Source organism: Mercenaria mercenaria, chromosome 15 (genome assembly GCF_021730395.1).
Source record: "Mercenaria mercenaria strain notata chromosome 15, MADL_Memer_1, whole genome shotgun sequence".
Taxonomy (NCBI): domain Eukaryota; kingdom Metazoa; phylum Mollusca; class Bivalvia; order Venerida; family Veneridae; genus Mercenaria; species Mercenaria mercenaria.
Genome location: NC_069375.1, coordinates 43,641,072 through 43,653,482, shown reverse-complemented (window position 1 = coordinate 43,653,482; position 12,411 = coordinate 43,641,072). Strand labels below are relative to the sequence as shown.

At 33.6% G+C, this 12,411-nt stretch overlaps 1 protein-coding gene across 1 annotated transcript in view; it reads left to right on the top strand.

Annotated features, from left to right (window-relative positions):
* Positions 1–12,411, top strand: part of LOC123561597 (atrial natriuretic peptide receptor 1-like) — a 60,856-nt gene that overhangs the window by 41,431 nt on the left and 7,014 nt on the right. Inside the window, exons 11-16 of the mRNA XM_045354081.2 lie at positions 691–768; positions 4,507–4,611; positions 6,310–6,381; positions 7,311–7,470; positions 7,989–8,156; positions 10,130–10,304. Of these exons, the coding sequence (XP_045210016.2) occupies positions 691–768; positions 4,507–4,611; positions 6,310–6,381; positions 7,311–7,470; positions 7,989–8,156; positions 10,130–10,304 (758 nt within the window). The remainder of the gene's footprint in view (positions 1–690; positions 769–4,506; positions 4,612–6,309; positions 6,382–7,310; positions 7,471–7,988; positions 8,157–10,129; positions 10,305–12,411) is intronic.

The following is a 12,411-nucleotide window of genomic DNA, read 5'->3' as shown; positions in this document are numbered from 1 at the left end:
GATTCAGTTGTTCCCACGTGAACAGCAGACTGCAATTTGTACTTTTAAGAAAAGATGATAATTAAACGGCTGTAATTTAGTACGAAGTCGCATGTGCTGACGTGGCACACGAAATATCCAGACTTCCACTGAATAATACGATTGCATGCGTTATTTTGTTAAATTTAAGTTGCTTTTATATGACAATAAAGGTAGATTACAAAGAGCTAATGTAAGAAGGTTCCAGTCTCGAACAGCGTAGAGTATATAAAAAAATAATTGTTCAGGCAGGAATTTCCTGGATTGCAATGTGAATCAATGAGTCTTAAATCTAAAGAAGTCCGCCCGCTTAGAACGTAGATCTACGGATCTCGGTCGGGATTGTGAGTTCTATCCCAAGGCGAGACGTATATTCTCCGTGACGATTGTGTCAGGAGTCATATCGTCCTCCACCTCTGAAACATAAGGAGAAGTTGAAGTTGGCGGAGAACTGGTAAGTACTGGTGCAGAATCCATGAACACTGGTTAGGTTAACTGCCGGCCGTTATATGACTGAAATACTGATGAAAAACGGCACTAAACCCAAACAAACAAACAAAACCAAATAAATCTAAAGAAATAAAAAGTATGTTTTTGTATTGTCTGTCTGAGAGAATCCCCCAATTTATCTTACGTTAACGATACTAGCCTACATTATTTATGTTTTCGCAGGGAACTCAAGTTCATATAAGAAAGCCGAACATCAGGTCTATATCTGTAGACAGGAAATTACTTCTAGAGCTGAAACAGGTATGTTCTTTCTTAGCTGACCATCTTATGAGACATATCTTCTGATGTAGCACTCCTATAGAATGAGAAATGTTTTTTGATTTCCTGCCGTGTATTAATTTAATGAGGAAGGAAATATACGAGCACACGTAAACCAAGTTACACGTATTACATCTGTTAATTAGAGAGTCTTTACGTTGCTGTTTTAGGATTTAAATGCCAGACAGGATTTCAATAACCATATGGAAAAGTCGAGAGGGATTAAACTTATAACTGAAAACGTTGTTGTTTACATTTTTGACGGGCACGTAGGAGAATTTTGAAATTTGTACATTGCAATAAATTAAAGGTAAATGCACTTTGATTCGCTTGTTTGTTGTACGGGCGAAAATAGGTCACAGATTACGATCATAATTCTTAGGTTTTTTAAAAATATAAAGAAATGAGATCGGAACATATTTATTGATCTGACTACGGGAACGTTCGAAAATCGACAAACTGCGGCAACACCTACGGTAACCATTCTTGTATCTAAAACCAATATACCGTTATTAATACTAATTAAACCAAGTAAGGAGTTTCTCACAAAACTGTTAGCCGTGCTATTTTTTCTAAATTCATAAAGCAGAGCTATGGGAAAAATGTAAGGTTTGTTAGCTCAATTCTCACTCTGAACTAATCAATAAACAAAGGCAAGTTCCCTGAGGTTGTATATGGAATTGCGCAATCGGATTTGGAAAAAACACAAAACTTTGTTATATTCCTAAGGCTATGTTCTACTAAGTTGTGACCTATTGGCATAGGCGGTTGCGCTACGTACAAAAAGGTAACACTTACCTTGAGCAACAGAAGATAGTTCAGTTACGTTTGATTATTTCTTTTTAGTTTAGTAGAAGATTTGTTTGAAGGTAATACTGAGATTCCAATTTATAATAAATGAACTAAATGCAAATCTCTATATAGAAAATGGTTTTTAATTTAAACATTTTACGACAAGTTATGGACATATATTATTTTCCAAAAGTCTTTTTCCAATGGATTTTTCTATAAAATTTGAAGTTCCATCAAGATAGTGCATTAAGTCATTCTTCCAAAGGGGCTTCCAACTACCTTAAATTGACGATGAAATGTTTTCCGAAGTTTCCGTATGCAGCTCAATTTTAAACAGCCTATGATGTATTCGGAATCCTGGATAGACGATTACATGTGCGGTCTATAAATTAAGAAAAGAAAGAAAAAAAAGAAGACTTAGAATTAATCCGAAGAGCAAATGAAAGGGGCTTGATCAATAAAGTATTAATACAACTTGGTCGTCTGGACTTAAAGTCAAAGAAAGATTTATATTCAAGAATGTGGCCATTATTTCCATAGAATGGTATAAGATGTTCATAACATAAGATAAATTCATATTTTTACGGTAACGCGTTAACCTTTTTATATATCCAATACATTTTATCAGGAAGCGACGTTCTTTCTTTCCGAGCGTTAAGCGGGCATCTACCTACACATAACCCAATTAAGCGTTATAGAAATAGCTTCGTTAGCTATAATTCAAATGCATATATACCTTATATATATATATATAAGTTCAGAAAAGTTAATCTTAACGTCTGTGGAATTTGTTCGTATTTCCTCATAGAGTTGACTTAGTGTACATTACACTGCAAATTAGCTATCATAACATATTTTTGCCTTTAGTTATTCAGTAGAACGTTAATGATGTATTTCCAGTTGCATTAATGATTGCGTGACACTCGTGATACATAACAAAGTTCCCTGGTATTTTTAGAAAATTCCATTGACGTCGTTTTTTTAAAGTATGGGATTCTGTTGATGATATGTTGATAAGAAACAACGTATATCAGTAAACAAGCAACACAAATCACAGTCTTGTAGGTAACTTATACAAGTAATCTACCGTCCCGTTAAACGTACTGAATGGGCAATTAGAATGAGTATTCATACTAAACTAATTAGACCTTCCAAAATTACAAAAGTAGTGGTAACAGAATGGGATTTAACGGTAGGGCCTTACAACACTGGTTTTAAATCAGTGATAAGAGAATTCGTTTAATTATAACTTAATTATAACTTGGTCTTCCAATATAATTGTGAATCAGTGATAAGAGAATTCGTATAATTATAACTTAATTATAACTTGGTCTTCCAATATAATTGTGAATCAGTGACATGAGAATTGGTACTAATAACTTGGTCGTTCGATATTGGTAAATCAGTGATAAAAGATCAACAGTCAGTTATTATTTGGAATTTCCATATTGGTAAATTAGTAATAAGAGAATAGGCAACAAATCTTTGGTCCCAGTATTGATAAATCATTTACAAGAGAATAGATAATAGTAAGTTGGTATTCAAATATCGGTAAAACAGTCAAAAGAGAGTATGTAAAACATATTTTGTCTTCCAATACTGGTAAACTATTGATAAGAGAATGGAACTATTGATAAGAGAATGGATAATTGTTAAAATGGGAGTAATTATGGGTTGAGGATACGTCAGATAATACAAATAATTTCGATATTGAAACATGTAAACTATTTAAGGTAAAGCTATTGTCAAAATCATAAACTTGTATGAAACGTACGTACTTTGACCTATAAAACACATTTTCTGTTAGATAGTTTTATACGAAAACATGGCGCTTTGTTCGTGGCGATGACAGAATACTCATTTTCGACCAAAATTTAATTTGGACCCCGAACCTCTGTCAAATACTGCTGACTTATTTTTGACTAATATCTAAAAACAAAAACACTGCATTGACACAGTCTTTAAAATAAAGACAGCATCTGAATTTGCTTTTCGTATATTAGCAAACGTTTCTACAACCACAAACATTCTTATGATTCAATTATATGCATGAAGATTTTATTCAAGTTATCTACAGTTATATCGAAAATGAATTAACTGACAGCTAGCTCAAAGGATATTCAAAATCAAGAACTTGTCAGAGAATTGATCTGTTCTCCATGTATTGAGAGTAAATTAATACATATAATATGCATCACTTTTTTATCTGGAAATGGCGAAACTGCGTGAGTTTAGGCCGTTTGCACAATATTTGATGTCAGCCTAAAAAGCATTTCTCTAGTTTGATTTTAAATCGGCTGTGAGGAAATAGGTTACAGTAAGAGGACGAAAACATTTATAGTTATTCGAAGTTGTAGTTAATTAATTGTTTGATATTTTCGCCTTATCTACCCTTTTATGACTTTGTTTCTGCCTTTAAATAATGTATATGAAGAGCAATGTGTATATATACAGCTTATAGTTTAAGAGTTAAGTGCTGTACATTAATTATAACTTTATAATTTAGATTGGTATGTTTTACATTATATAATCTGGTATTTTGTCATTAATGTTAGATACTTTCTCAGCGGAAAGTTTTGAACGCACAGTTTCCTTTATATAGGTCACTGGCCGTTCTAAGGCGGTACTCCAATTTTTAACTTAGTCTCTCGTCCGTGTTGTATTTTATGTTATGTATATTGTCTTCTTTGTTTTAGCTGTTTTAGGTTTCCCATTGCCGTGCAATTACACCACTCTTCTTTTATTGTGAGTGAAGTTTTGTGCCCACCATATATTTTTTTCCTGGCACATTCTACATTCGAACACACAGCGTTAGGGGGCAAGTGATTCGAAGTCAGCGACCTTACCGGCTCGGCCGCGGAGGCCCCTAATACTTTATTCACATTGTTTATCAAGCAACTTTACTTTTTAATTTTTATTTACTTGCAGATGCACCAAATAACAAGCCCAAACCTTACCCGTCTGATTGGAATATGTCCTGAAGTAGACAATGTTTGCATCCTTACTGAACATTGTTCCAGAGGTAGTCTACAGGTGAAAAAAATGTTTGCATTAGTAGTATTTTAAGGACCGCGTCAGTTCACAAAAATATTTTAAAGTTTTTGGACATGATTTTTACCCTGGATTTTCATGAATATGTTTCATTTTTTAGCAATTATATCTGATTTTGCAGTTATTTAGTATACATAGCGTGGTTTCGGTTCTACTCATAAACTTATTTTGGAACGCTGTCTTGTGTTAGATAAAAACGAGGTATCTTCGTTGTTTACAGTATTATCTTCTCAAGATCCTCTTATGTCTTGTTAGTTACTGTGTTAATATGTCGACTTGCAATGCTATAATGTCTAACGTATGTATTTTTTTTGTCAGAGTGACGCACTATTTTGTTAAACAACCATCCTATTTTCTTAAAGCAGCATGTTTATATGGCCGGTGAACATACTATCTACTCAGAGTGACGTACTATTTTGTACAACGACATCCTATTTTCTCAAAGGAACATGCTATCTGATAGCCTATCATGTCCAGTGTATATACTATCTTGTCAGAGTGATATACTATTTTGTTAAACGATCATCCCATTTCCTCAAAGTACATACAATCTTGTTTTAGGGACATACTATTTTGTTCAACAACCATCCTATCTTCTGAAAGTAACATGCTATCATGTCCAGTATATATACTATCTTGTCAGAGTGACGTACTATTTTGTTAAACAACCATCCTGTATTCTGAAAGTAACATGCTATCATGCCCAGTGTATATACTATCTTGTCAGAGTAGAAAACTATTGTTAAACGATCATCTTACCTTCTCAAAGCAACATACATGTACTATCTTGTTAAAGTGACATTCTGTTATCTCAAACGGCCATCCAGTTTTTTTTCAAAGTAACATGCTATCATGTCTAGTGAACATACTATCTTGTCAAGGTCATTGACAAAAAAGTGCGTTACTCTGAAAAGACAGTATACACACTGGACATAATAGCATGTTACTTTGAGAAAATAGTATGGTCGTTTGACAAAATAGTACGTCACGCAGACAAGATAGTATACAAACTGGACATGATAGCATGCTTCTTTGAGAAAATAGGATCATGGCCGTTGAACAAAATAGTACGTCTCTCTAACATGAGACCCTAGACAAGATAGCACGTTCCTTTTAGAAAAAAGGATGGTCGTTTAACAAAATAGTATGCCACTCTGACAAGATTGTATTGACAGCATGTTACTTTGGTAAAAATAGGATGGTCGTTAAACAAAATAGTACGTCACACAGACAAGATAGTTTATTAAGTGGATATGATAGCATGTTGCTTTGAAAAAACAGGATGGTCGTTTAACAAAAAATAATACGTCACTCTGACAAAATTGTATAAACGTTAGACCTGATAGCATTGCAACTCAACATGCTTACACAGTAATTAACAAGACCTTGAGAAGAAACTACTCTAAACAAAGAAGATAGCCCATATTCACCGTATCAGGCTGGACACGATTGATTCCGCCTTGACGAGCAGTCTGATCATGATCTACGCCGTTCTCCATTCAGTCGGTATTTTCTTGGTAAGTAACCCCTTTTAACAGTTAATGGTACTGTCCAATCTGAAAGATGGTCAAGTGCATTATAGAAACTTGTAAGGCTTTAAAAAAGAAAGCAACATTCTGGAGATATTTATTTGTGATATTTGTTTACATTTGAATGTTTTTTATATTTTTTTTATTTTAGGATATTCTTCACAACGAGTCATTTCAACTGGACTGGGATTTTCGGATTTCCCTGATCAATGATATTGTAGAGGTAGCAATGTATTTTGTATTATTATTACGATCTATTAGACGGAATTTCAGAAATTTTAAATACCGACGAATATCAAAAATATTTTTGTTTTCGTTAGTGTATTTCTGTAGCCGAAAGTCTTAAAAATACAAATTTGCGTTTTATTAATGACTACACGTGGTTACATTAACTTAAAGACTGGTTAAATAAGGAGATATGTTCATATCTTATACCAAGTGATCCTGTAAGGGTATATAATTGCTATTCCCCCTCAACGAAATGCGAGGGATAAATAGAACGGTTAATGATATTTGCAGAAAAGCTCCTAATGAATACGACATAGGTCAATGAGGTAATGTACAAATTTGGACAAAAGTTTGCATTACGTATTCTTGTATAAAATGGTCATATTCGCTTTGAAAGTAGTGGTTCGGGTAAATAATACAACACCGGTGTGTTGTAATATATCTAAAATCAGCTATTTCGTATAAAATGGTATCAGTTTTATTACACATATATTCATTTAAAGTCTGACAAGTTATAACCGACTAATTAAGCTGTGTTCATTTATTTTTCGAAATATGATCTGTACTAAATTTAGTACTATGTAATCTGCATTTACAGTTGAAATATTATAAGAATTTAACCACATATCTATATCGTCAATACGTCATGATGTTATAATGTATTAACATATATGTACAAAATTATTCATATCTTATTTTTCATCTAAATAGCTAATTTGCATTTTTTACTTGACCTGTGTAGTACGCAAATAAAAACGAACTAGTTACGCACCTATTTAGACTGTAAAATGTATCTAACTTTACGTCAACGCGGAGAAGATTAATATGAATTCCATTTGACTTGCTATTTAAAGTTTTGCTAAAAAGTATATAATGCAAGATTTGGTATCGTTACGTTGTATAGATATAAGACATATATTTCAGGGTATGCATTATCTTCACACAAGCCCAATACAAACCCATGGAAGACTGACGAGCTCCAAGTGTGTTATTGATAGTAGATTTGTCCTTAAAATCACAGGTTTTGGTTTAGAAAGCATAAACAATACAATCAGTAAAAGAAGTGTTGAACAAAATGCGTATAGTAAGTTTTATATCATGCATATTCTGTGTTGTGTCGGACTGAATCTTCTGTATAATGTCTTCTCTGTTTTCAATACTAATTTGACTACTGTGATTGATTTGTTTATTAAGACCATTAATACGTAAAGTCCTGGCAGATCTCATTGACAAATATTAGACTACTCTTGAGCTGGGTTAATAAACGTTTTTTATTCCAGATTTGTTTTGTGTGTTATCGTACAGCATTTTGTGTGCCAATCCTAAATACTAGATGTGACTTAGTGCATAGTTTGATCTCAATGAAAAGTGAACTGTCAATCCTAATACTGAAAGGTCGAAAAAAATGAAATAACTCTAACTATTTGTTATTTAAAACAGTATCCAAGGACTATTCTAATGATATTAGAGCTGACAAATAAATCGGAGAAAGCATGTCTAGAAATATTTCAGTGTTTAAATCGTTTTAAGAAATGTTTATATATACATTCTACAATTTGAAGTGAAGTATATAATTCTAGAATGTAGGGCATTTACTTTTAGCTTCTTCCCTGCCTGAGTTGGTCTGGATGGCGCCTGAGCATCTACGTGTATATCCACAAAGGAGATCTTCGCAACATGGTGACGTCTATAGTTTTGCTATAATTTTGTATGAAATGTGCACAAGAAATGAGCCATACGTCAATGAAAATTGGTATCTGTCGTTAGACGGTAAGTGTGCTTAGCTAGAACATGATATATTCCTAGAATTTTCAGTTGACAACGCCGGTTTAAGAGTATCTCTTTACAGATCGATAAGACATTTGGTTATTAAATCAATATTGCTAACTGATGCGGGAGAAGTTATCATTTCTAGAAAAATATCTCCTGTGAAAACAACGCTATTTGAATCATGAAGAATCAACTCTACCGACTAACAGTTATTATTAGGGTTATTGAAGTTGTCCATAATAATTATGTATATGTTCATAATACATGCACTGAATTATGTACAACACTAAAAGGAAGTTGTTCATTTTGTTTGAATGACCATAATTTGGAAAGATCTGGGCCACATATTGTAGTAAAATATATAGTACACTAATGCTACAACAGTATCAAAATATAACTGCGTGCAGGGATAATGGTATATTTTTGTTATATAATGCATATGGGCATGGAGACTTGGGACTTGTTTTACAATGTAAAAAATGCTATTTTAATTATATTGAGGATCTTTAAATTACAAATGGCATAGTTTATGAAACTATTAATCGTATGAAGTACATATCATCATTATAAACTGGTACAGACAGACTTTACTTTGTTTACGAGAAATTACAATTCGAACACCTGCTATAACATGAATATAAACTGTGGATAATACACATGTATTGAAACATGCAGTTACTGTAGCAGAAATTGACTGCGTGTTGATGTCATATAGTTTATGAGCCGTATTTGTAGCTTCCCTGTTTTTTTTAAATTAAAGGGCTTTTGCTTATTATACTATTGTACTCTAAAAGATTTCAATAAACCTAATAGCATATTTATACAAACAAACATTGTCCTACAACTTAGAATTTCATAAAACATTATTTTTCAAAGCATCATTTAACTAAGCAAACAAAACGATAGGGAAGTGTGCTGGACTTGTTGTTAGACCGACTTGAAAATACATGTATTGGTTCTTCCATCATGTTTTACAATGGTCTTCTATGGGAAAAGCGCACTTGCGATAACATTTTTACCAATAGAAAACGTTTCACAATCTAGACTTTTTATGAAAGTTTTTTTAGTTGTACATTCACCTATTTTCAGTAATATGGCCAAATGAAATGTCTAGTTCCTTGTGTTTAGTGTTTTTTTTTTTGGCAATTCGCTAAATATCAATTGGAGTCCTTGCATAGCTGATTATCTTATGTTATCATTTTGAATTATTTTACACCAAAACAAATATGAGCCGTGCCATGACAAAACCAACATAGTGGGTATGCGACCAGCATGGATCCAGACCAGCCTGCGCATCCGCGCAGTCTGGTCAGGATCCATGCTGTTCGCTAATAGTTTCTTCAATTCCAATAGGCTTTAAAAGCGAACAGCATGGAGCCTGACCAGACTGCACGGATGCGCAGGCTGGTCTGGATCCATGCTGGTCGCATACCCACTATGTTGGTTTTCTCATGGCACGGCTCATATTTTGTCAACATAAATCTGACGAGAGGCAGCAGAGTTGACTGTTTTAAAATAATACACGGGATGTAATAGATTCTCGGCCCGAATGGCAGCTACAAGACTTTATTCTATGTATTCTGAATAAATGATGTTTTTGCGTCATTTTCGGTTAACAAGAAGTGCAGAAATACCTATTTTTGCCTACCTAGCGGGGAAAGACAAGGTTATTCAAGTTGGAGATTACCTAGGAAAGATAAGGTACACGTGCGCATGTTGACGTCATTATTTTATGTCATAGTGTATGAGGGATTTTTAAGTTATGATATCTATTTAAGTATTGTAATGATATCAAAGGTAGGCAAGAAAAATGATCTTACATGACTGCTGTTTTCTAACCCTAACAGCGTGGATATGATACTTTGCTAGCGCTCAGTGTTCCATTCCACGCGGCCCATCGGGTTGTTGGAAAACCTGTCTTACATTGGTAGTCATTTAAGATCCTTATAATCCAAGATTTTTGTTGATTGCAGACACCCTTGAAAAAATAAAACGCGGAGGAACTCGTATAATCAGGCCAACATTAAATGAGACTGATTCACTTCCGGATGTTGTGAGATTGACCAAATGCTGTTGGCTAGAAATGCCCGAAGACAGACCTTCATTCTCAAATATTAAAAGAGTTATCAAAACTGTGAAAATGAAAAGGTAGGAATATTCATAAACAGAAACAGAAGAAGGTGCTATTCATTTAAAGAATCAAATGTTGTTTGCTTCTTGAAAATCCATGAACCGCGCTTGTGATTCTTGGATGATTTGCATTAACTCCAGTTTTGGTTAACGCCTATCCAAACGCATAAAAATAACATTTAATTATCATATTTACATTTTACTGTTGATTGTTACAAAAAGGGCTTACTTCCCATGAGTACCAGAAAATCAAAACAAATGTTAGAAAACCGATCTTTTCAATACCAAATTAGAACAGCCAAAAAGTCCCGCCCACGTTAAATTCGCCTTTCGATAAAATTACAGTTCCTGAAATTCATTTGATATACAAAGTATGTAATATGAGCAGGCTATCCGGCTGGCTTTCGGAAAACCGTTGATTCTACCCTTGTACCCGTATGTCTGTTATAACGGCGATCAAAATCTTGGAAATGTTGATATTATCTCAAACGGTGTCACAATTACTTTAAACACACGAACACAACAATAACGCAATATGAGATTAAAAAGTGATTATGTAGGCATAGGAAATTGAGATCAATATAATTGCATCTTTCCTAATCCTACCTGTTCTGTATTTCAAAAGTGCTTCTGTTGTGACATTTTAATACAAGCAAAACTGTATTACCTGCACTATAAAATACTAACTGGTATTTCATTTTATTATTGGTTTGATAAAAGTAAACTTTGTACCACAAGTAAGCTGACACAGTCATATGAAGTAGGTGTTAACGGGTAAATGTAACGCATATGCATAAATCCTAAATGTTTTTGTTGTGCAAAAAAGTATGATATTGATTCTTAAACCAGTTTCATTTTTCACTCAATTGTATAATAGCAAGGGAAGTAAACTAATAGATATCTCTGTCTATAAGTACTAGCCTCAGACCAATCTGACTAAAGTACTTGATCTTCTAAACGAAGATCTGAGAACGACCCATTCACATTCGTCTTCTGTATATTTTGGATTTCCATTATTGCTATTTTTATGTTATCCAATCAGGCGACTTGTTCGATTGTCAAAGAGTAAGAAAAATATTCAGTTATTCCAGGACTCGAACCCGGGACCCCTCACTTACAAAGCAAGTAGCCTACCGACTGAGCTAACCGGCTATCTGATACATTACGACATAAGAATTGTAAATATCAAAAGTCAATGCTAGAGGTAGATTTGCAAGATGTTGTAAGCTAGGCTCTGATTGGCTAGTGAAAGGGCCGTCAGAACGAGGCAATGAATAGGTCGTTTTCAGATCCTATGCGTAGCGTAATAGGAGATGTACTTTAGTCAGATTGAGCCTCAGACAAGAGATGTCATCCTTTATGGATCACTTAAGGTAGTTCTGCACGTTTGGATCGAAATTTTTTCTACAATGTAGAATTTGATTAAACTCTGATTTTTCAAAACTTCAGAATATACCTAGAAAATTCAGCAAATAAAAATGATAGGGTCGTGTGCTTGATTTTTTGCTAGACTGATTTGAAAATTTCGGACCTCGCGCAAGTTTTCATAATGGGAGTCTATGGGAAAATAGCAACTTTCATAACATTTTCGCGAATAGAAAATTTTCCACAATGTAGATTTTAATGAAACTTCTCACAGTCGTAAATAAACATATGGCCTATAATATAGTGAAATAAAATGTATAGGTCCGTGTGCTTATTTCTGAGGTATTTGGCCATGATTAAAGTGAACCGCCTATTTGAAGCAGATTTTAAGACATTATTTTGAATTATTTAACGTGTCAGATGTTTTAATATTATATTTTAACTTTAGAAAGATAGAGACTGTTACTATTTAATAAATTTATTCACAGGTTGCCTTTATTTCATACACTGATTTTCATTTCCGTACGCCGAATCCAGGCTTTATTCTATGTTTTCCGGATAAATGACGTTACGCCATCACTTCCGGTTTATCAAACGTGCAGAATACCTTAAATTATATTAAATATTAATTCTGATATTGATATCAACAAAACTATCATAAATTTCACATTTGTAAAATCATTTTTTGGTTATTTCAAGGACTTAGAAATCGATTTCTAGACTTTATTCAATGTGTTTCTATCATTGAAAACTCTAGGAT